Source organism: Pipra filicauda, unplaced genomic scaffold, assembly GCF_003945595.2.
Source record: "Pipra filicauda isolate LSUMZ 115617 unplaced genomic scaffold, ASM394559v2 scaffold185_size1782982_pilon, whole genome shotgun sequence".
NCBI classification, from domain to species: Eukaryota; Metazoa; Chordata; class Aves; order Passeriformes; family Pipridae; genus Pipra; species Pipra filicauda.
The window spans coordinates 449,763-474,832 of NW_024104293.1; the positions used below are offsets into that span (position 1 = coordinate 449,763).

The following is a 25,070-nucleotide window of genomic DNA, read 5'->3' on the forward strand; positions in this document are numbered from 1 at the left end:
GGTGATCAAAGCCTGTGCTCAGTGAAACGTGCCCTTCTTTGTTCTCTTCTCATCCCAGGCTGCAGACTCACATGACACCCGAAATGTTCCGGACGCCACTCCACGAGATCGCTCTGAGCATCAAACTGCTGCGGCTGGGCGGCATCGGGCAGTTCCTGGCCAAGGCCATCGAGCCGCCGCCCCTGGACGCGGTGATCGAGGCGGAGCGCACGCTCAGAGGTACCTGGGCTGCCCTCAGGCTGTTCCTGGAGCTGTGTTCCCTGCGTCCCAGTGCTTTTCCCTGTCCCTGCTCACTGAGCAAGGCCGCACCTCCCCTGCTGGGCTGTGTGAGCAGCACGCGCTGTGGGACACTCCGAGGTGTTTCCTGGAGGCACCGTGTGGGTGGCAGTGGCTTGTGCAGCTGAAGAAATACTTGAATTCCCAAGTGGAGGGTCATTCCTTTGAGAAACTTGAGCCTTCAAACTCGAGGCTTGTTTTTTTGTTTCACCAGTAACTTATGTTAGCTTCCAGCTTCCTGTTTTCCAGCTGTGGCACTGCTGTGTGCAGCACAGACTCAGTCCAGTGCCTGAGGCATTCACAAAACTGCTGTAAAAGCACTGAAAAAGAGAGGTTGCTAGTTCATTGTATAATTACTGCTTTGTACAGTTTGCTGACCCAAGATCCAATATTCTCAGGTAATTAAATCTCCAGTTTATAAATCTGCATAAAAAGCCAGGAGAAACTGAGGTGGGAGTTGAGCTGTCTCCCCACTTTTTTCGAGGAACTAACTAGAATATGAATAAAATGGGGCAGGGAGGAACCTTAAATTTATGCTTTAGATGTAAAGCAGTGATGTCAAACCTCAGCATACTTTGCAAATGTCAGTAAATAAGCACTTCTTAAAATTTTTAACAACTGAAATATCTGCTTGATTGTATACAGGGGGTGACCAGAATGAAAAACAGAGCTGGGGATAGGTATTCAAGTTTAATGACTTTCTGGTCTAAAATTGTAAGTGCTTTTCTCACTGTGTAGATAAGAAGTGCAGAGCCAGGGGAAAAGGCAAATGTTTTCAGCTCTAGCACCAAGTAGCTGTTTCCGCAGGTGCCTCCCTCTCCTGGATGACCTGTGATTTTTCAGTGCAGGTACACTGCTAATACATTTTCAGGAAGGTGAGATGTTACTCTTCAAAGTATTCTTTAGGCTTTTGGGTTCAATAGGTGCCAAGAAAAAATGGATTTGATGGTGGCTAAGGAGTCCTTTATGTGTTTCCTTTCCTGTTTAATTGCTGAGGCTACAAAGCTTTTTTTTTTTTTTTTTAATGTAAAAAAACTCCTGATAGCTTTGAGGATGAATACAGGTGATGATTTGTAGGTAATGGAAGGGGGAAAAGGCAGGTAAAGCCTCACGGAAGAGAGAGTTTGTGGTGGTCTCTTTTTGAGTGTGCTGGTTTAAAAGTTAACCAGCAGGGGAAATGAACTCAACTCAAAAGAGAGATTATAAGTCAGAATAACAATTTAATAAAATAATACAGTAAGTACGATTATACAGACAAACAATTGGTCTTAACCCACAAAACCCAAATGTAGAACCCAGCACCCTGGGGCATGAACAAAGTGGTGTTCCTTGGGCCCCCCCTGAGTCCAAAGTAAAGGGAGAGGGGAAAAACCTGCTGGTGGGAGAGCTGTTGCAGTCTGGTCAAAGTGGGGATTGCAGTCCAGTTGAGGGGGGTGGTCTCAGTCTGGTTGAGAGCGGAGAGCTGCAGTCCTCCTCTGGATCCCACGAGTGGTAAAAGGGTTCCAAAACTCCAAGTTTATATATTCTCCAGTTCAGGCAGGAATGCTCAGTCCTTCCCTCAGAGCAGGGAATTCCATAAAAGGGTGTGAGGACAGGAGCATCTTCCTATCTCGCAGGCCTCTTAACACCTAGTTTATATCCTGAGGAGTCAGGCTCTATGGGCAGAGGGTGTAAACGCTCTATTGATAACAGTTTCTGGGAAATGGCATGGAAGGCTATAGAATACACAGTTTTGGGTTACACCCATCCAGTGATGAATTGGTCCCAGCTGTTCTAACTAGGACATTGAGGAAGAGAATTCTGTGATCTGGCAGCAGCAATGAAGACTCCACAGTTGGCTGTGATTAGATCAAATATAGGGACTTGAAGAAAGTTTAGCAATGTAATGGTGGTTTGTACAGAAACAAACTAAAAAAGGAATGGAAAAACACATATGTGAATTAAATAGTGATTATTTTAACTGTGGAGGAGGTAGGAAAACATCTGTAAAGCTAAAGTAAAATCTATCTGACCTTAGTCCAGTTTTGAAAATCAGGTTGGCAATATTGTAAACAACATTAAACTTAAGTACAGGTGGGGTTCTATTTAAACACACAGAAACTCTGCATTTCTTATCTAAGGCTTTCTGGGACTAGTTAACCCTCTTTGATCAGAAGGCATCTTGTTTCAGAGCTGGATGCCCTGGATTCCAACGATGAGTTGACACCTCTTGGAAGAATCCTGGCCAAGCTTCCCATTGAGCCTCGTCTGGGCAAGATGATGATCATGGGCTGCATTTTTTAGTAAGTTGAGTACTCATCTCAGTGTCTTGTTCTTGTTTTTCTGAGTTCCTGAGCCTCTTGACATGCACTGTATGAGAGAAAAAACAATATATCTAGATGAACAATAAGTGCTGCAGCTGGAGAGAGCAGACTGAATATTCATGGGAGCAGAGGAGAAATAACTTCTAGTGTAGGGAATGAAGTAGTTATGAAACTGAGAGTTCACTGCAACAGATCAGTGGAGCCTGAATATTTATGAATTAAGAGTGGGACTGGAAACACTTAAGTATAACCGTGAGCTAGAGGTGGGGAGACATGGAATTTGGCACTGAGGTAAGGATTAAAATGAATCCCCAGGTTTTGCTTTGTCATTGTGATGGCTGCAGGGTCCTTTTCACCTAAAGAAGGTGGTGTGTGGATGGGGAGGAGGGGAGGGAAGATAGACCTGATTTAACATCCACTTCCAGAGAAGTGTTTCAGTGAAGAACTCTGGTAGATTACTGAGGTCTGTAGCAGAGAAGCTGCACTGCTACCAGCAGCCTGCAGCAGGTGCTGCAGCAGGAACTGAATGACCCTGATCCCTTCTGTGGCTCCTTTCAGCGTGGGAGATGCTGTTTGTACCATCTCTGCTGCCACCTGTTTCCCTGAGCCCTTCATCAATGAGGGCAAACGCCTGGGTTATGTCCATAGGAATTTTGCTGGGACCAGGTACTCGGATCACGTGGCTTTGCTCTCTGTCTTCCAGGCCTGGGACGATGCAAGGTACGTTGTGTGGCGCAGCTGCTGAGGGGGAGTCGTGGGTAACACAGTGTGAGCTTTCCCCTTCCCTGACCAGACTTGTAATTCCCTCTGTTTGCTTTTCAGAATGGGTGGTGAAGAAGCAGAGAAGAGGTTTTGTGAGCACAAAAGACTCAGCATGGCAACTCTTAGAATGACTTGGGAAGCAAAAGTCCAGCTGAAAGACATACTAATTAGTTCTGGCTTCCCTGAAGGTGATTCTACTTGGACACAGTAATTTAAGAATTTGCATTTTTCATTCTGAGGTGATAAATAAATAAGCAGGATAGTCTGTGTTGAACACACAAGCACAGAGGGTTTAGTGGATTTGCCATAACACTGCTCTGCTTTTAGATGGAATTTTAGTGCTGTCTCCTAAAGCAGAGAAGCTGTGATGGCTGTGGTGCAACACAGGTTGGTTTTGAAGGCTGAGGTTAGGACTGCAGGATTGAAAATCTATTAAGCAGCTGTCCTTAGAGTGTTACCTCCCTGGTTTTCTTTCTCCTTCACTTTTACATCTCCAAAACGTGCTGTACTTCCCCCCTCCTTTCCTTTAGCCCGAGCAGGGAGTCTGTGTGAGCTGAACAGTGTTGTGTTCCCTGTGACTCCTGCTGCAGGAGGGATGCGCAGCAGTGTGCCAAATTATTCCATTTTCTAGGAAAAAATAAAATAAAATTCTTAAACTTGACCAGGTTCTGAATTAGCCAAATGTTGCTGAGGAGCTCAGTGAAATGGTTTGTCTGGTTGGATTTAGTAGATGTTTATCTCTCCTTCTTTTCCTTTTTTTTTTTTCTTTAAAATCCTTTAATTTTTTTTCTCCTCACGCTGCTTGGATCACTGCTGCATTTACCCTTAACTTTTTTTCTGGGCAAGATGACCTGAACACAAGCTCCCAGAGACTCTGGGGAGATTTGTAACAAATAAACTAATAAAAGCATCCATTCTGACCTCCCCCTGAAGTTCTGTCTCCAGAACAAATGACAGTAAACACACTGTGGTACAGCACATTCTGGGCAACCCCCTCTCTCCTTGTTTATGAAGAGTTTGGGAAAGAAAAATACCTCCTTGTTAGCAGTATTTTTCAGCTTTTTGCTCTCCATTAAGAAATTAAAAGTTGAATGTAGAGCTGAAATGCTCTGAGCGCAGAGGTCACTGGGGAGCAGATGCACCTCTACCAGTGGACTGAATCAGAAAATGCGTTGGTCCAGGATCCTAAACAGCCCTGCTCTGATCCAGGACCCTAAACAGCTCTGCTGTGCTCTCCTCCATGTCCTGTGGATTTGAGCCACTCCTCTGTTCTCTGCCAACAGAGTGTTTGATGACTCAGCCATTCAACAACACTGGCCCAGATAATAACCTGGATGTTGTCATCTCCCTGCTGGCTTTTGGGGTCTACCCCAACGTCTGCTACCACAAGGAGAAAAGGAAAATTCTTACCACGGAGGGGCACAACGCTCTCATCCACAAATCATCTGTCAACTGCCCTTTCAGCAGCCAGGACATCAAGTATCCATCACCCTTCTTTGTTTTTGGAGAAAAGGTAAAGCTTTTGGGTTTGTTCTTGATCACGTGCTGCCAGATTGTTCAAGAGGCTCTTCTTGGTAAAGAAGCCATAAGGGAAAAACCTGACTGTGCAATATTTAGCTTGTTTTTTGGGGAGGGGCTGTTGGTTGGTTGGTTTGCTTTCCAGAAAGTGAACTTTATGTGGTCCTGGTGTCACTCAGCCTCCCAGGAGCTTCAAGTCAACCACATCCAGTAGAAAGTTCCTGTGAGTTTTGTGACAACAGCCAGATCACAGAGAGGAATCTAAACGATTACCTTCTTTCAGAGTTTGTTTTGGGAGCTCTTCCTTGCTCATCAGGCACCAGAGAATTTTTACCCTTATCACTTCTGCTACTTATGAATCCAGGGAGAAAAGAGGGGCATGGAATATGGAAGTGGGGTGCTCCTGTTTCAGCCTGAAGGTAGTTTGTCATCTGCCGAGGGCAATTCCCATTTCCCAAGCATCTCTTAAGAACCCCAGGATGCTTTCCCCCAGGGTCCCCAGGATGTGCTCCTCCATCCCCTGGATCTGGTGTACTCAGCACGTACCTACATGTCTCTGGAAGCCCTGTGAGATCTCCTGTGCTCCAGTGATGGCCTCCATGAGCTCAGCTGCTCCTGCTCACCCGTATTTGTAGGAGCAAACAAAGGCAATGCTTTTATGTTTGGTAACAAATGAAATTTTAAACCCTTTGGGCACTGGCTGGGATCTTGCCTTGATAATCTGGATTCTCACATCCATAGTTCAGAGCTGTGGTGAGGCTTTGCCCCTCTTCACTCTCTGTGTCAGGATCCCAGGAGGGTCAGACCTTCAATCCCCCTCGACCATCTCTCTAAATTGAGCTTCCCTGAAAACACCAAAAGACTTCTGAGCTCAAAAAGCTTTGCTTTATTAAACCAACATACACATGGCAAACGAGGGGTGACTAAGGCAGTGGCTGAGCAGTGGCTACGGCAGCAGCTGGGTGAGGCTGGGGGGCAGGAAGGGTTTGTGTGCAGCTCTCTGCCTGCCCAGGAGGTACCTGCTGAAGGGAAGTTCCTCTCTGAGGTGTGGTTGTCCATTTGCTGCTGCACTTGGCGTCCTCTGTCTCACCAGGAACTTCAGGGCTCTGCACCGGCCATTTCCTTGCCACAGTTTTTATTCTGGAAGTTTCTCTCTTTTGAGTGTGTGTGGTGACTTCCAGGTAGGAGCAGATCTTCTCCCTGAGGACAAACAACCACAACAGATTCTGCTGTGCGAAAGAAGGAGGGAGAGAGGAGCTGTCAGGGTGGAAGGCTGAAATCTAAAGTGCTGCTCTTCTGTTCCTCTTTAAAGTGAGGGGCAGGAGCTGGGTAGTCAGGGCTGTTGTCTCTGGCTCAGGTCAGAAATCCAAGTGCTCACTTCGAGTTCAAGCTTAAGGTCTCGTTTCTATAAAGTGAGAAAGCAGGCTGGCACACTTGCATGAGTAGGACTCTACTGAAGCAGCTTTTCATCACAGCCCCAGCAATGCAAAAGGTGGGAAGATAATTCAGCTGTGCCTTGGTCATTTTTAGGCTGGCAAAGCATGAGATGGCTCTTGCTAAACCCCAGCTGCATAACTGCAGACACAGAAGATGAGTACTTCTAAATAGCTGTTGGGGTTTGATGGGTTTTTTTACACCAGCCAGTGCAGAAACACTCCAGACATCAGCCTGGCATTAAATTTTGTTTGTGCACTTGCTCTCGTAATCTCCTAACATTATACGTAGATTTTTTCGTGTGTTGTTGGGTGGGGTTTTTTTCACAAAACTCTCCAGTTTCAGTGTCCAGGGGAAGGTAAGGATCCGTTTTCCATTTCAGGAGTTGTTTTCCTCTCTCACCTGCAGATTCGAACACGAGCCATCTCTGCCAAAACCATGACCTTGGTGAGCCCACTGCAGCTGCTCCTCTTTGCCTCCAAGAAAGTCCTGTCAGATGGGGAGCTCATTCTGGTGGATGACTGGTATGGACCTCCTTGGTGCTCAGAATCATGGAATCATGGAGTGGTTTGGGTTGGAAGGGACCTTAAAGCCCATCCAGTTCCAAGCCCCCTGACTGAGGGGGAGTGTCAGTTCTGTGGACAAAAATATCCCTAGAACAGGGCCAGAGCAGGCCCTGCACCACAGGTGTGTTGGGAAGGCATCACCTTTGTTTCCTGTGAGGAAGGGAGGGGTTTATTGGAGCTCTGTTCCATGCAGATTATCTGCTTCAGCTGAAAACAGGACACCAGGCAGTTTCCATAAAAACTGCTGGGTTTTTCCTCTTTAACTGGAAGGTGAATAAGAGGTATGAGGAGTTTTGGGCCTCCACTTCAGACAGAGGCTGAAGAAACCTTGTTTTCAAGTCTTGGAAACAGCTTGAGGAGAACAGTGATTGCCTCTGGCAGTGTAAATTTTGTGGCCATGACCAAATACCATCTGGGTGTCTTTTTGTTCTTTCATTTTTTCCCCCTGGTTGGTGAAATGGAGGCAAAGAAATGCTTAACCTTAATTCACTAGCATTTTTGAGGGTGGCCTGGAGCTTTCAAAATCTTGGAGCCTCATGTTCTTAGTTCACTTTTTATTTTTGTATCTTTCTGTTTTGATGCAAGAAGTTACATACTGATATTATCTGAGTATAGAATGACAGAGTCCCAGAATGGTTTGGGTTGGAAGGGACTTTAAAGCTCATCTCAGGTGGACACCTTCCACTAGCCCGGGTTGCTCCAAGCCCCGTCCAACCTGGCCTTGGACACTTCTAAGGATGGGACAGCCACAGCTTCTCTGGGCAACCTGTGCCAGGGCCTCCCCACCCTCCCAGGGAAGGATTTCTTCCAATATCCCATGTAACCCTGCCCTCTGGCAGTTTGATACCATTCCACCTTGTCCCGTAACTATCTGCCCGCATAAAAAGTCCCTCTCCCTCCTTTTTATAAGCCCTATTTAGGCACTGGAAGGGGCTCTAAGGTCTCCCTGGAGCCCAAGAAACTCCAGCTCTCCCAGCCTGTTTCCAGAGCAGAGGGGCTCCAGCCCTTGGAGCATCTCCATGACCCTTTGTTTTAATTCAAGAACAAATTTCAACAGAAGAATAGTTACATTTTAGCAATGTCAAATTTTAGGGATCTTTCAAATCTGGCCCTTCACTGGGGCCAATCTGCCCCAAATTAGAACTTCGGAGATGAGCCTGGAGGTTTGTGGCTCAAGGAGGAGCCGCTCCCCGGGCCATCTTGGTGCCCGGCCGTGGGGGTGGCTCTGACCCTCCTCTGTGCCGCAGGATCAAGCTGCGGATGCCGCACGCGCCGGCCGCCTGCATCACGGCCCTGCGCGCCGCCGTGGAGGCCCTGGTGGTGGAGGTGACCAAGGATCCCGCCATCGTCCGGCAGCTGGACCCGGCACACGAGCGCATGCTGACCGTCATCCGGCAGCTCTCCAGGCCGGCGGCCGCGGGCATGGCCCTCCTGGCTGCCAACACAAGGTGAGCCCGGGGGTGGCTCCTGGGTGTGCGGAATGCTCCCTGCAAAGCCTGGTGGGGACAGAGCACCGCCTGTTTCCACAGGCAGGACACGTGAATCTTGGCAATAAAAGCTTGTCATCACCTCTTTGCAAAACACTGTGACTTTTTAAAGAAAAGATAATCCAGATTTATTTTGGGCAAACCTATTTGTGGAAATAAATATTTGGCCGGGCTTGCACCCCTCGATCGCCCCTTGTTTTCATGCCTCGCTTCTGAAGCAGAGGAAAGCTTCCGAAGTGGAAAAGGTGTGGTTCCAACACTGTTCTGTTACAGAAACCAGAGGTGGCTCAGCTGAGGATCTTGGCAGTTCCTGCAGCCTTTAGGAAGCGGAATTTGTGAGGCTGTCTCAAGGCTCTGCTGTTTGTCGTTGCAGGTTCGGGGACGGCCCCCGCCCCCCCAAGATGACTCGCTACGACAACGGCGGCTCCAGGGGCTGGGGAGGCTCCCACAGGGGCCGAGGGTATGGCGGGTACGGATACTCCGGATACTCCGGATACTCCGGCCGGCGCTCCAGAGCACGAGGATACCCAGGGAGCCCCTACGGAGGTGGAGGCGGCTATAGAGGAGGGGGAGGAGGGGGGTACCGAGGAGCGGGCGGGGGCTACCGGGGAGGCTACGGGGACCGGAGCAGGGCCAGCTGGTAGTGGTGGAAGTGCAGTGAAGTCTTTCCAGGGACTTCCTCTCCCAAATTCCTCTCTTCCTCTTCCCAGTCTGTTTGCCGTTTTGGTTCCTTAGTACCAGTACAGCTCTGTAATATATCATGCCCTTAGGGAACTTCCTGCAAGTTGTATGATTTTGTTCTTAATAAAGAGTTTGTTTGTAAAGACTTACATGCCATATGTTTGATTTTGGGTTTGAGTTTGGATTTTGGAGTCTTCTGTTGTTAATTGTGGTTGTTGGAGATATGAGGCATTCTGAGGAAATCTTTTCAGTGTCTAAAACCATTCTCTGCCAAGCAGATTCCAAATTACAGCTTGGGCTCAGTGGGGATTTCTCTTAGTTGTCTAACAAGCTGTGCAAATAGCGTTGCTGCAGTGGTTTTCCAACCATGTCAGGCATGGTTGGTTCCTTTGCAGGCATCCATGCTGTTACCCTCCATGGTGAGCTCTTTGGCTGATCCAGGTCTTGTGGGAGCATGGAATACCTTCTCCGAGACTGATGTAATGCTGCTGGTCTCTGCAGAACTTGGAGCGATCTCAGAAGCATGAACTGCTCCCTTCATCCAAGGCAGTGCGCATTGCCATTGCTTCTCCCAAACATTCCTGCACATCCATGTGGAGGAGAGCAGTTCTTTTATGGGAATGCATTGATTGCAGCCTGTGGATTCCAGACAGTGGAAACTCACTGTCTCCCCATTAATCCCGCTGTGGGAGATGGTGGTGGGTGAAGTTTAAACAGGAGGCAAGAGATGGGTGCACAGTGAGGAAGGTGAAACAGGGTACCAGAGGTTATTAGGTACAGGTACAATATTTTGTGATATTAGCAAAAAAATAGTTTTAGTGGGGTATTTCAGTGTTGTCCTAGCTAAAGAAATTCCCTTTTTAGAGTAAAGTTGATGTTTGTCAGGTCTATTGACAAAAATTACTCTAACTTGTAACTGTAAAGCTATTATTAACTATTACTGGGGAAACAAAAAAAGGTTACCATTAATGCCCCCCTGGCTGTGCTGGTTCTGGTACTGTTGCAGTGATGAATTCTGTAGCTCCCCAAGATGTGTGTGCCTCTTGGGCTCAGCTCAACACCACAGCCCCATTCATCAACATGGAGATTAAATCTCATTGGTGTGATTCTTCTGGTGTCCTGTGCAGGGCCAGGACTTGGGCTCGATGATCCCTGTAGGTGCCTTCTATCTCAGGACATTCTGTGATTCTAATTTCATGTTGCTTGTAAGATTTGTTAAAAAAGTTAACAGGTACTTAGGCAACAGGCAGGTGTAATAAATGAAAGTGTGCAGGTCACAGGCTGTGGAGGGGGAAGATGCTGTGGACTTTTTAGCATCTACAAATGGCAGCTTATGGTTTTGTCTGTGTGCTTAGTGTTTTACATATTAAGGAGTGTCGAGCATGAAAGTACTGCTTAACAACATTCAGTCTGGTTTTTAGTATCTAATCCACCAGGCCCAGTTAAGTGGGGAAGCAATAATCCTTGGCTACACTTGATGAATAGCACAGTCTAAACAAGGATTGACATGCTAATGAGGAGCTTAAGCAGCCGGGGTACAGAAACCCGAAAATTAACCTGAAATGACATGTACGTTTTCACAGTAAAAAAGGAGCTTGCAGTGAGTTTACTGTGTCAGTGCACGGATCTGTGCTCTGCCTCAAAAAGCCAAAGTGTCAGAACACTCGCAGCTCCCGTGAAGCACATTTAATTATTAGAATTCAAGCGGAAAGAACTCCCTGAGCTCTGCTGTACCCACCTGAGGTGTGCTGGGCTTGTATATCACATGTATCATGTATCTGTTGGCTTTTGATATCACAGAGTTCTCATAAGGGGATTTGGAGACAATCACAATTTCTACTGCTTTTCCAGTTCCAAGTGGAAAAGGACAAAAATAATATTAATAGTGTCAAAACCGTAGTCTGAAGGATAACACTTGGTAGTTAGTTGAATTTTTATCTTGCAGATTAGCATGGGGATTAGCTAACTGATCTCTTTTTCTGCCTCCAAGTAAAAAAAAGGGTTGAGGAATGCCAGCCAGAGGAAAGCTCATGTCACAGGTACAACTTGATCAAGGTGAGTGGCTTATTTGTCTCTGAAAGCTGAATGATTTCGATGACCCCCCCCAATGTGGAACTGGTCTGCTCACCCAGATCTTTGATGGGAAAAGGTCTGGAAATGGCTGCCTGGAAGCAGTTTGTCAGCTCAAACACTGTCTGTCATGCCCATATGTTATAGGGAACTGATTGGTCACTGAGTTCCTGCTCTGCTCTATCCCAGTGGCACAGGATTTTTTCCCCTAGACAGTAGTTAATAAATTCTCCTCTGCTGTTTATTTGCTCACTGAAAGTCTTTAATCGCATTAAAAGCCCTGGGGAATTTACTGTTCCCTATCATTTGCCGGGAACCATTAATCAGGGCTGCTTTGAGCTACGGTTCATAAAGGTAAATTAGAAGAGAACACAATACTAAGGCCCAATAATAATGTGTTTAGTGAACAGGGATAAGTTTACAGCCTCTTGTTCTCCTGGGAAAACTACCTCATGGTGTTCATGTTCAAATTACCACGTTGGTGAAATGGAGGGTCCACAGAAAAATCTTTCACCACACAGGAAAGAGTGAGCACTGCTTCCTACACTGAGCAGCTCAAACCCCAGTAAAGGTTCCAATTGAAGAGCAATCTATAACTCTGCCCTACTCTGTTTCCTGCAGTCACTTCCTTTTGCAGAGTCATTTCCTTTTGCACTGTCCTTTTAGATACCGGGACTGTATTATGGAATTCCAAGTTTTCCTCCCACGCTGCCATCTGCAAAGGGAGGTTCAAAAGGACCATACTGGAAAATACATGAAGAACTGGGGTTTTTTTCCATAATTCGACTCCTGACCTACAGCCAGTGCCTGGCATGTAATTCCTCACTGTTCCTCTTTCCTTTGTTAAAGGAATTAGTAGCCAGGTAGGGGGACAGGGGAGTAAGATCTGACTCAAGGATTCCAAGGAGGAAGAAAAGATACCTCAAGTCTTGGGGTTTTTTTTGATGATGTTACATGTTGTAAAGCATTTTAAAAGCTAATTCCTCTCAGAACTGGCTGCCCAATGGATAATTCTAGTGCAACAACCACTTTAGTTGTTATTCATTTTGTGCTCAGCTGCTCCTCTGTTTGACAAACAAACAGAGCCAAAGCTCTTTGATGGAGTTGGAGTGTCCTATAACCCAGATTGCCACGGCACGGTGGGTTTGTTGTAGGTTCAGTTCTACGCTTTCTCACACAGGAACTCCGCCTCATTCCATGCACTGATAAGAAGTGACATTCCTTAAGATGTTTTCTACATGTTTCCTGCTTGCCCTCCACTTTTCCACCCTTTGCTCTGCAGGCCTGAGCAGTTCTGGGATTTGGTGGCAAGGAAGAATTTGAAGAGTTTGGTTGATCCAAAGTTGGCATGGTGGGAACTGTACAGGCATTGGTCTGCTGGATGGTCTCAGAACAGGAAACTTCTATGAGAAACTCCCAGTGATGTCCTATTTTCCAAGGCACCATTATAAATTTGAATTTTTTTAAAACCTTGGAGTGACTCAGAAATCTGGCACTGTCCGAAGTACGAGCTTGGCTGTTTTGGGATGAGCATCTGCAGTGGGAGGAAGGACATTAGGAGTCCTCCTAATCCAGCTGAAGATGAATTTAAGGCACCAAGGTGGAAGAAAGAATCCATAAATGCCAGCTGCTGGATCAGAGCTCAGAAGTTTTATAACAACTTCTTTATAACAAAGGCCATGGATATAAAAGTTAGGATTAAAACACATTATATGATGTAATATGAGGACATATTATGGTAAAAAGCAAAAAAATCTTCATTATACTGTGCCACACACTAAATAGAATATTTTGCCCAATATATTTCTGCCCCACAACCCCACTTAAAATATAAAACATTTCTGGTATATAATCACTAAAGCATAATTAAAGAATTTATATGCGCATTTACATGAGAAGAGATTTTTCTCCCTGACACTGCCAGATTTCCCATGTCATTCCCAACAAATTTAATCCAGTTGCCAATTCATTGTACATCCTTTATATTCTGCATGCAACATGCAAGGCACCTGCCTGTTATCCCGTGGATATGCAGACAAGGGAAACTGCAGTTCCAGAGTACTTATAAAGTGCTGAATAACCTGGAAAACAAGCCCCAGGCTATTCAACCAAAACAGTCTTCTTTCCCCGGAAAGAAGGAACAATTGTTACCTTAATGCTAACAACTGCTTATAATAAGAAAACTAAGCACAGCAATGGAAACTGCTTGGTTTTGTTCTTAGGAGAAGCCAGGTGGGAAGATTTCTGGTACATCCCTGACTGTGAAACAACTGTAGGCTTTTAGATATTTATAATCTCCTGAAATGCCCCCATATTTATAAATGAACAAAGCAAGCCCCAAAAGCCCTGAGCCTTGTGTGGATTTATGCAGAAAGACATTTATGCATTTTAAGACAAAGGTTTTCAAGTGTTACGGGTCTTGAGACCCATCTCAATTAGAATAACCAGTCTCAAACTAGATGGAACAAACCCAAATTAATCAACCAAGTTTTGCTAATTCTCTAGTTTGTAACCTGAACCCGGCAGAGGCAGGAGAGAGCTTTGAACCACTTGTTCCTGTGCAAACCATGCTCACATCCAGAGTGCCTGGATCACTGGGACAGCAGCTGAGCAGCAGTGCTGGTGTTTACTGTGTGACCTTTTACAGCTGCCACGAAATGGCTCATCCCGCTCCCTTAGGGCCAGTTCAGACATTTGGTTTGGCTAGTGGAGCTGGCGGGAGGCTCAGGAATGCTTCAGGAATGGAATTTGGCTTTGCTCATCCTTTGGGCAGGGCAGCAGACAGAGGAGAAGGGGAAGAGGGGTTAAAAAAATCCCACCCCTGCGTCTGTAGAGGCCAGATGTGATGCAGTCAGGTAGGAGAGATGCTCCTGTGAGAGCCCAGCAGAGCCCAGAGCCCTGCTGTGCTGGTAAGGATGAGCAAGGGCAGTGAAGCACCAGATGGGCTACGCCAGGCTGAGCAAAGAGAACACACCAAAATAGAGAGCAGTGGGTCAGTGCCCTTATCCTGCAGTAATCCTGCCCTCACTGCAGAGAAACAGTGCCTGGTGAAGGGCTTGCTAAGAACTCCCAACTTTTCCAGCCCAGGAGAGGCACTGGAGAGGCCCTCAGCCTCAGGACCATCTCCAGTGCATCAGTTAGAGAAGATAACTCTCAGATATATACACACAGAGATAACTTTGCTTCCAAAGAGCTTTCCTTGTTTGCTATAGGAGTGCCCGTGTTCGTGTGGTTACAGTGGTAACTCCTCACAAAGCACCTCCAGGAGGATGTGGATATTCGGTAGAAGTTGAAGGTGCAACACACAGTGATGTTGGTGTGATGTAAATCAGGATAAATCACGTGCCTCTGCATATGCTGATGACTGCTACGGATCACCACCATCGCTGGAACACGGGAGAACCAGAGCGAGTCTCCCCCTTTAATACCAGTTTGTTCCCAAAATTCACAGGAAACAGCAACAACTGTCTATTAAACAGATGAACAGAGAATGTGCAGAGGGCCCTCATATTCTCTGCTGTGGGGTTTTGCAGTTTTTCAAGCTGGCTGTAACATGCAGTGTGAGGAAAACAAATTCAAACCCTGAGGAGAAAAGTCAGCTTACGAATTGCAGCTGCCATTTGATAATCTTTATTCTAAGGGTGCAGCACCAATAACAAAGTAAAACAAGTCAACAGCTAAATGTGAAAGCATTTTCAGATTTGCAGACTCTCGAGAGCTTCTGATTAAGATTTCTTTTTCTTCCCTCATTCAGGACGAAGTCCAAGACTTAAGTTTTGCAAAACTCAGAAATTTTATCTTTGAGTGTTTCAAATTGCATTTACTCAAAAAAGTTTTAAAAGAATTTAGTCTTAATTTTTTCCAAAGAAAAATCTCTGGGATTCAGACTGATTGTGTCACTTTAAAAGTGACTTTAAAATGACTTTGAAGTGTCACTTTAAATTTATCACTGGGAACAAAGACAATGTTACAACAACTTTATCTCCCTGAATGGTTCTCAATCACAAGAGTCATCAGGATCCAGCCAATGTTGCCTACTTGACATTTTTGACCAAAAAGGTGTTTTGAAATGTCCTGTCAGCTCTCCAGACAAATCGCTACAGCCTTAAAAACTCTGTGCACTGAGAATAGTGAAGCAACATGGAACAATGCCTCTGGAATAACAAGAAGGTGGGAGGAGGACACACAGCTGGAGTGAGGAGACAGAGATTTCTGTAGAGCCAAGGATGGGGCAATTAGAAGCTGATAGACATTTCTATAGGAGGTCAACTGAGCCAGAGAAGCTTCCAAGACGTGTATATAAGAACATGTATGTTAGTTCTGCATATCCTAATGGAAAGATTACTTCTAAAATGTACCCAATTCTCACATCCAGCATTTTTACACTGTTAAAAATTTGGAGAGAGTTCAAAGTGATAACAAAGTGTCCAAGGCCAAAAATAGGTCTAAGGAAAAGATTTCAGCCTTGGTAACTTATCCAAGAGAAGGTTGGGAACTGAATCTTGAGCTGAAAGTATTTACATAACAGAAGTCTTAAAAGAAAGCATTAGTTGTCTTTCTAAGAAAAAAGACTTTCTAATCACAACACCCTGTGCTTAGTAATGCTTGTTTTATCCCAGGGAATGCTCGAGAGAGACCCTTGGTGAAATCTTGTTCTATTAAATACGGCATATAGGTCATTAGCTTACTGATCTCAAGAGTTTTCATGGATCATCAGGATACATGTCATCATGGATTGCATCAAGGATACATGGGAGAGAGCCAGAGAAGTTACCTCCACAAGTGCTCCACTCTGCACTTGTATTAAACAGGTGGTACCTTCCCATTTAAAGCCTGGTACAAAGGTGGGTTCTGCCCCTTGACGTCTCTGGGACTGCACATGCCTAACAAGGGTGCTCGTGCTGTGCCACCCCTGGTAATCTTTCCTCAGACTAGCCATTTACAGCAGAATTCCAACTCTACCAGCTCCAGGAAATGTAAAAAACCAGGAAGTTATGGTGTAGGGAACCTCTAACGTGCTTGGAAGCGTCTTGGTGGCACTATACAGCCTCATGGTTTGAAAGAGCACTATGGTCTAGGCTGGGACAACAACAACAGAGACAACTGGTTATTTGCCTTGTGAGGACTGGAAATCATCCTGTCCAGTTCCAGACAGCACAAGGGTGATGTGGCTTTGACACAACCCATCTCTCAGCTCATCTCTTTGTTCCTTTTCTAAGCTGCTCTATTTATTCCACAACACACATCAAATTTTCATTGCTCGAGCTATTCAGCTAAATAATATCAGCTGTTATCAGCTGATATCAGTACAGTTCATCAAATGTTTCCTTTCCATTACAACTCTATTACAATTGTCCTGGAATGTCTCAGAATAAACATGTAGGTGTCTTATCTACCAAAGAACTTTGAATGTGTCTGTTGCTGTTGATCCCACAAATCGGTTTAGAGAGAACTAGCACTGACAAGTCTGTAAGTGCCCCAAATAGACAGCAAAAAAAAACTATCAGCATGTTCATAACCTAATAATGAGTATGAAATATTTTTTTCCAGTGGTCTTCCAGCCATGCAGGGCAGCAGGAGGAATCTGTACTGATAGCAACTGTGAGCACCTCTTGCTTTGTGCCACCAGGTCTGCTCCTCACCCCTTCACATTGCAGCTCCCCGAAGCAGGAGACCAAGAGAACTGTACAATTACCTCACCTAGTGGGATGAACAATTGCTCCATTGAGCTGATCCTTACTCTGAATAAATTGGCAGTCCCCACCACAGGATACAAGGAGAGCAACACACTGGGAGAACATCTGCCATCCCAACTGTGACCTGGAAGGGAACACGACTGTGAGAATTTGTGTTCAGTATGAGAAAAATGCTCTCTGTGTTGTACTTCCATGGGGACTAACGAAGCCATGTGTCATCTGTGCTGCGTTATTCCTTCTGTTTTCTCTGCTTGGAAGGCCAGATGTTGCTAAACTGGGACCTGGCCATGTGGCTTCCAGTGAGGGAATGGTTGTTATTGCCTCTTGCCCTGCGAGATGGGATTTGTTAAAACCAGGGCACCTGTACTTGTCCACAGGTGAGCTGGAGATGAAGTGAACACAAGTAAAAGCTTTCAAGCCTGACTTCTACAGGATAACAAACCAGGAAAAGCTCTTGCTGTTTGTTTCCTTTGGGACTTACAGCCTCACTTCCAGGGAGGGCAAGGAATGGCTGGAAGACATAAACATGAGGTGGGAGGAAAAAAAAAAGAAAATAAATTTAAATATTTTCATAAAATCCCAGAATGGTTTGGGTTGGAAGGGACCTTGAAGCTCATCTTGTTCCAACTTCCTGCCACGGGCAGGGACACCTTCCACTATCCCAGGTTGCTCCAAGCCCTGTCCAACCTGGTCTTGGACACTTCCCAAATGAAGGTGAGCTGAAAAGAACTCTTTGTGATTATCTGGAAGCTTATGATGCTTTCAGGTACTGTGTGGGAAATTAAGTTTATACTTGTGTAACTGAATTGGAAGGGAGTGTCCCTGAGGGATACCCATCTGGCAAAACCCATTAAACCCAATTTACCTGTTGTGCAACGAACTTCACTGTAAGAAGAAACACAGGAGGTTCAGTAAAATGAAAGAGAAGCTGAATAGGTCTGTGGGTTTGTAAAGCCCTCAAACAAGGGAATACAATTAATAAAAATGATATCTGGTGGCATCTGCTGAGTCAGTAACATTCTGATTTATGAGCCTTCCCTGCTCATGGACACATCCAGGGATATGTCTGAATTTTAACCACAGGAAAACGCAGGAGCGAACAAACACGTGTAAAATTCCCAATATAACTTTGGAGGTTTGGGAGCCTCACCAAAGCGTTGATGACAATGGTATGCCAGGTATGTATTACTGTATAAAGATGTTTATGTTCTGGAGCCTTTGTGTTTTCTTAACCTTTGAAATCAAACAGCTTAGGTAGCAAAAACTCAGTTGCCACAAGCCAGTGGCTGATGAGCAGGTGTGAAATGTGTTTTGAGAATGACTCAAGCTCAAAAGTAGACCAATGAAAACTACATTCTAGGTTAAAAAACATCAGGCAGTCACAGCATGGTGCTATTTTAAAGAGCATTCTGTGATTTCAAATGGTATCTAAATCTCTAATGTCAACTCAATGCTAATTAAAATACCTTTCACAGACAGGAACCTGAATCTTTGTGAGAAAACAGGAGCAGGAGGGATTGACATTACCATCCTATAAAGATGCAGTCTATCCTCTGCACCCTCCTCTGGTGTTTATTGTAGGTTAACTCCATCACGAACAATTACAATTCATTGTTTAAGAAATCAACATGCTAAATCTCGATTTTTAACTTCTTCACATGACTTTAAAATAATGTGCTTATAGTTGGAGGCAAATTAACGTGTCAAAGATGAACTACCAGATAAATGTGGCAGTTGATCTACTCCAATAAATGCTTTTCATATTAATTAAATTCTCTGATGTAATAATTTTCCTGAGCTCCAAAATGGAAGAAATGAATACCAGTTGCAGAAGGTACAGATTTCCTATTCTTTAAAGATATGATGAGTCAAAGAACAGGATGCAGGGTTCAGAATTTCCCATCCCTTTGCAATCACTCCGTTTTGCTGAACACTTGGCTTTGTCCCTCTGGTATTTCTATGACCTGAGTGTCATGAAAATGGGAGTATGTTGAGGATCCCAGAAAGCAAAATGTGGCTTACAGCTATAAAAACTACAGTTTTTCTTGCCTATGGAGTTATTACTTTAATATGTTTTCAAATCTCCTCCCTAGGTAGCTTGCTACTGGACCTTCAAAAAGAAAAAGTATGAGATTTTAGCAGGAAACAGTCTATTTATAAAGCATTTTATACATTTTCCCATTGTTTATGGTATCCAGTGATGAGTTTAAAAATATAATTTCCTTCCCTAACAATCTTGATTTTGCTCTTTGCTTTGATAATCCATAAGTAGCTGTGTGAGTATTTACACAGCATGCTTCAAACTAGGAGGATAAATTCTCTCATTATTCAAAAAAATACGGACACAGAAGGAAACAGGGATTCAGTTCCTCATAATGAATGAGGTTCCAGTGTTCTGTCTTCTGGATTGGGATTAATGGCAAATTACGTGCTTTTTTCAAATTTGCAAGCGCAACTTATATCAAAGCCACTGCATGTATTTCATGGTGACTCTTTGTTCTTTCTGAAGAGCAGATCAAGGGATTGATGTTTGATAAGGGAGTGGTCTTGATGTCAAAAATAAGCTTTTAGTGTTCTTGCAAGCATCTACCTAAGGATGGCTGAGTTACAAACCTCTTGAAAACTGTAGCTGCTGCATGCTTGGTAGCTTTGCAGAGACTTTGTAGAGCTAATAGCTATATTTTCTGTTCATTCCAAGTATTCCAAGTATTTTTTTTTATTCTGCTTCTTGGCTACAGTGACTGAAACAATTTTCCCTGAATGGCTTCTTTTGTCCATTTAGTCTTTGGTGGCAGGGGGGGCTTTTAGTACAGAGAATATCTCTTCTGTCCTCTCAGCTAGTCATTGTCTGGCCATCACCAGAGGCACAGGCGATGCAGGGGAGGATGAAGTGAGCTGGGGGTAGCAACAGTAGGGATGGGGCACGCTGACAGACAGCCAGGGACACGGGCAAGTATCCCAGAAGCAGCTCTGTGGTCAGACTCCTTGAAGCTCCTCATCCTCCACTGTGTCCTCCCAGTCATGTGGCAGAGAAGCAACTCTGGCTTAACTCCAGTCTAGGTGGGAGCAGGAGACAAGTTGCTGAGGAGCTTTATGGGAAGAACAAACAGTTGGGGGAGATCAGTGATCTCCATATCCCAAGATTACATGTTCCTAGCCTCCAGCTGGGCATCTAGGTTCAACTCTTCTGGCGTAACAGCAAACCCAACTGCAGCTTGCTCGTCAAGACAAACTATTTATTTAGCAGGAGAAACACGAGCTCTGCTCATTCAAAACCCGTCATCCAAAAGACTGGCCTTCTCAACCGACTGTCACAGAAACACCGGATGGTTTGGGTTGGAAGAGAGCTTTAAAGGTCATCCAGTCCTACCCCCTGCAGTGAGCAGGGACACCTTCCACTAGATCAGGTTGCTCAGAGCCGCGTCCAACCTGAACCTTGAATGTTTCCTTGAAAGTCTCCTCCATTAGGTGGTTGATCTGACCTTGGATGAGCCCAAGGGCTAACGAAGACCTTAGGCTAAGAGCATACAGCATGCAAAGCGTTACAGGTTTGTACAGGAAAAAGAAAGATCTAAAAGGTGGACTTCCTTAGAGAGACTGTACTTTTTACTTTTGTTTTTGAAAAGCAAAGGAAAGTTCATGAAAGTTAGGCTTAAAGAACATCAGACTTACAAAGGTGAGCTCTTATAATGAGGGAGACACTTGAATCAAGGTTGTTCTGAGTAGCCATCTTTTATGAAGAAACAAAGGGGTTTACAAATGATAGAACAGATACACTATTTACTATTAATAAAATAATGGTCATGGCAAGACTGATTGGCAGATGGTGCTATGAAGAGAGAGGCTGCGACCATAAGTTATAAAGAACTAACTGGGAAGAAAATTTCAACCCTGTTGGCACTGGGCAAAAGAAGTTATCTAGGTCTCTGTCGAAAACAATCTTGGGAATTATTCTGGAAGGTCAGGAAGGATATTTGTTAAACAACTTCACTGTGGTCACACAGGTCAACACCCTACATGGTGAGACACCCATGACCACCCCCAACACACACACTACATTTTATCAGGCTTGGAAGATAGTTCCACTGGGAATGTTTTAGTGTAAACAGCCTCAGCTGCTGCAAGGGAAGGATTTACATAGCTATGCAAGTCACTGAAGAACAGGACTCAGGCATGATCCAAGTGGATCTGGGTAAAGGAGTCCTGCTCTTTACAGAGAGAATTTCACTGACGTGTTGAAAACCTAATTATTGCTGGGTTTTTTTGGTGGCAGAGCATCCATCAGCGGACCCTGTAGTGCAAAGGTGAAGGTGGCTAAATACCCAGAGAATTTAGCATTAAATGTAAATTTAATGCCCTAGAGAAATAAATCTAATCCATTCCTCTGGCACACTTTCATCCATGCAGAGCTGGTGTACTGACTGAGAATGGGAGGGAGAAGGAAAGGGAAGTGCTGAGGAACCTCCCTTCTCCATGAGACCCACTGGACGTTTCCAGGCTGAATGCACTCATCCATGCATGGCCCTTTCCGAGCGGGAAAGATCTGAGAGAGGCAAGGGGAGGGCCTGGAGAGGGGAAGGAAGTCTATTTTGGTCTGGCTCAGGTCCCTCTGATGTTACAGCCATGGTCTAATACAGACTGCAAGATGTGGGTTATTAAATTCAGCACAGGGCTACACCACAGAATAAAAAGAGTGAAGATAACATATACAAATCTTATCTGCTAGGAATAAAAGATTACAAATTCAGCTCATATACATGAAAAAAGTTAAAAGGATGGGCTGTGTTTGAATCCACCATAGGAAGATGAAAAGCTGCACAGCCTTTCATGTTCTATTTTTGTTTTAGCATATTTTTTCCCAACATTACAGTATGAGAGAAAATGAGGCAACATCCCAGACCCACTTCAGAAAAGAGATAAAATAATCAGCTTATGTCTCTCATTTCTCCTGAGTTTGCAGAAACTTTTAAGATGCAGATTACCTTACATGAAGAGATTCAGAGGTAGATTTTTATTCACTTTTACAGCAACTACCCACGGTTGCTGTACAAGATTATTTAGGATAATATGCAAAAGAGTGACTAAGAAAGTCAAAGTTAAATAAACCATTTTATGAAACACCTTCTGATTTCATGGCTCTCTTTTTCAGTTCTATTTATAAGATTACAGTAACTTTCTGCCTCCATAAAATCACAATATAGATAAAAATATTTAGTAACCAGTAAGATTCTGTGACTCATTCTGTACTTGAACCGATAATGGATGCCTCAGGTGTTTACCAAGTGATTTCACATAGTGTGCACACCTGTCCTTGGCTTTGGAAGAATTTCTCTAAGCAGGATGGCTTTAAGCCCTATTTTAATACAGAACTGCATCTCTGATGCTTTGTGACACCAATCCTACGCTGTGTTTGCCCCCAGCGCACTGCTGGACACTGTAGAGGGGTTTCTGTTCACATCCTGTAAAAGCATCTGAGTTTTGTCAACCAGCCTTTTTGAATTTGGATCTGAACTGTGTCAACCTAGCCCTTCTGAATTTTGACTCTTCTGCACTGACTCTTTGGTGGATCTGCTGATTCATTTGCTTTCTTTTTCGTCTTTTTGGCTATTTGGTGGCCGGGGAGTGGATGTCTGCTGTGATTACTGTTGTTTGGATTGTGTCCGCAGTGAGAACAGCAGTGGGGCCGGTGGGAAGCCCCTGCATGACAAAGAGCAGGGCAGGAAGCTGCTGGAAACTTCTTCGTAGGTTGCCCAAACCAGCCAGATTGTGACAAGTGACATTTCCTAAGCTTGCTTGGGTGGCTTCCCTATTTTAATTAAATTGACACACATGGAGCCACAAAGCTCTGATATCCCAGGCTGAAACTTCTGAGCAGTTTTCCTTAGCATTTTCCTTTCCCAAATGCACAAATGTTGTCTGTGAACAAATGCTGATGCTAAATAACTATGGGAAGACTGAAATTTAAAGTGAGTGCTGCCCTGTGACTCTTACTAAAACCACTCTGGACCTCCTAAGACCCTAATGGGTCAAATATCTTGGTGCATAGGTGTGCTAGTGCTTGATTTGAGCTGCTGTAGAAGGACAGAGACCAATGGTGCTCTTAATTTGTAATTTCAACTTGCCTTGTGGGCACTCACCACACCGTTGCAATTTTTTTTTTTTTTATCAAAAGGAAAGAAAACACTGCTTTTCTCATTCCTTTTTTTTTTTTTTCTAAAAGAGGTTTATTCTAAGAGTGAGATTGCCAACCTTGGGAGTTCTGGCCTTCTGAGAGCTGACAGAATTTCCTGTAAGAGTTGCTTTTATAAAAGCTGTTTCCTTTTTGTCGCTTTTCCTTTGTTGCAATTCTTCTGTTTGTTCTTACTCTCTCCCCACTTGTTCTTACTCATTTAACCTGCTCTGTACACTTATAAAAGAACAGAAAGCAATAACATACTGATTTCTGCAGTTAACTTACAGTAACTATTAATTTATAGTTAATATCCGTGGATAAGGTTCATGACTGTGCTGTCTAAGCCCAGTCATGGGCTTAGAATATTTATGTATATTCAACAATAACCTGTTGAATATACACAAATATTCCTATTCAACAGCTGGTTAACTGCAGGTGCCCATCCTATCAAACAGTCCTTCCTTCCTTTCATACCGCTCCTGCCATGCAGGATGACTCACTCTGCTTCGTGGGAGTTTCCAGTTGTAACAGTTTATTGACCAAGACATTTTTATAATTATTCACCCCATAAGCATTGCAAAGTCACAGAAGTTCTCCAGGTTCTGTGCTTTCAAGGCAAAATTATTTTACATGAGGATGCTTTTTTCTGTGTTGGGAAGGAAGTGGGTGTGTGGGGAATATGCTGCAAGACTTTGACAGATTATTTTAGTAGGTAAGATATTAAAAGGAAAGCACAAGTCATGTATTTATAGGGATATGAGGCTTAATTCTAGTTTTAGTTAAATGAGTGTAGGTTTACCAATTGAAATATAACTGCATCACTCGATCGGAGTGCTTTAAGTATGTGTGTCAAGGTGAAATTGCATTAGGAGTATGGAGTGGATTTTAATGGCAAATATTAAATAGCAGCAGATATATTTTTCTCAGGTTTTATTAGAATCAGTACCCTGGAAATGACTGGGATGACTTCACATAAACTGTTGAGGATGGCCCTACATATGTGCTTTGAAATGCTGGGAAATTATTAGTTAAAAAAAAAATCAAGAAAGTTATTTGATTTTAGATAATAAAACTACCTTTAAACCCAAGAATTTTGCATGAGGCTGAATTTTTCCCATTATCTACGGGAACCTCTTACACATGGACAGACATCCTGTTGCTCCACTGAGTGGGATTTGTGGCAACACCCTTTGATCCCACTCAGAGTCCTTGCCCGCTTCTCACCTCTATCCTAATCCTTCCTTCCTTCACGATGAGCTGCTCCATGTGCAGCCTGTCCTGCTGGGTCCACTCCCAAGCAGACAGGCTGTTATTGAACCCAAGGAACATCAGCACGTCGTTCCCAGAGCTTCTGCCTTGATGGCATCGGCTCAGCGCTGCTTTCACAGTAGCTGGCTTGTTTTCAGAAACTAAGGAAAAGTGGGAGAAGTGGTGGAAATCAGACTTTCCACTGGAGATGTGCCATCCCAGCCTGAACAACAGCGATGCAGCGCTGACTGTAATGCACCACGTCCCTTCTGCTGGCGCTGGGGGTGTCTGGGGAGCCCGCAGCACAGACACTCAGCACAGCCACGTTAGTGCTGTGTCGAGGAGGCAAAAAGAGGAGCCACCACGCTGGATGTGTGGCACCAAATGTAATAACATCATCTCCCAGCAGCAGGATAATTTCCAGGTGTGCTGACTGGTACATGCCGTGCAGACCTTGTGAACAGTCCGGCACAGGCTCTCAAGGCAACAAGCAAAGAGTTGACTTCTGTAGGATACATGTGTTTACTTTAAAACAACAAAGTGCATTTTTTTCCCCGAAGAAATACAGACTGTATTTTTTTCAGTTCTTTTGGCTACATGCTGTATTCAAGCCTTCTCAGGATATAACCAAGTTTACAAAGCCTTTCCTTGACTCCCCTATCAATTTCTATCTCAAGGAGTAGTTTCCTGTTTCCTGAGCAGCCTTCTGGAGGCACTTTCTCCTGTAAAAGCAGCTTTATAGAATCATAGAATGGTTTGGGTTTTAATGAACCTTTTAAAGGCCATTGAGTCCAAGCCCTTGCCATGGGCAGGGATATTGTGACTTTACAGGATTCCTGGACTTTACACAATCATTA

The 25,070-nt window shown here is 44.4% G+C and overlaps 1 protein-coding gene across 3 annotated transcripts in view; it reads left to right on the forward strand.

The window, feature by feature from the left end:
• Positions 1-9,176, forward strand: part of DHX9 (DExH-box helicase 9) — a 37,425-nt gene extending 28,249 nt beyond the window's left edge. For all 3 annotated transcript variants that reach the window (XM_039380119.1, XM_027723464.2, XM_039380118.1), the window contains 8 exons: positions 59-219; positions 2,447-2,558; positions 3,138-3,299; positions 3,402-3,529; positions 4,625-4,854; positions 6,702-6,817; positions 8,107-8,307; positions 8,720-9,176. In XM_039380119.1, coding sequence (XP_039236053.1) covers positions 59-219; positions 2,447-2,558; positions 3,138-3,299; positions 3,402-3,529; positions 4,625-4,854; positions 6,702-6,817; positions 8,107-8,307; positions 8,720-8,990 — 1,381 coding nt within the window. In that variant the 3' untranslated portion in view covers positions 8,991-9,176. The remainder of the gene's footprint in view (positions 1-58; positions 220-2,446; positions 2,559-3,137; positions 3,300-3,401; positions 3,530-4,624; positions 4,855-6,701; positions 6,818-8,106; positions 8,308-8,719) is intronic.
• Positions 9,177-25,070: the final 15,894 nt, after the last annotated feature.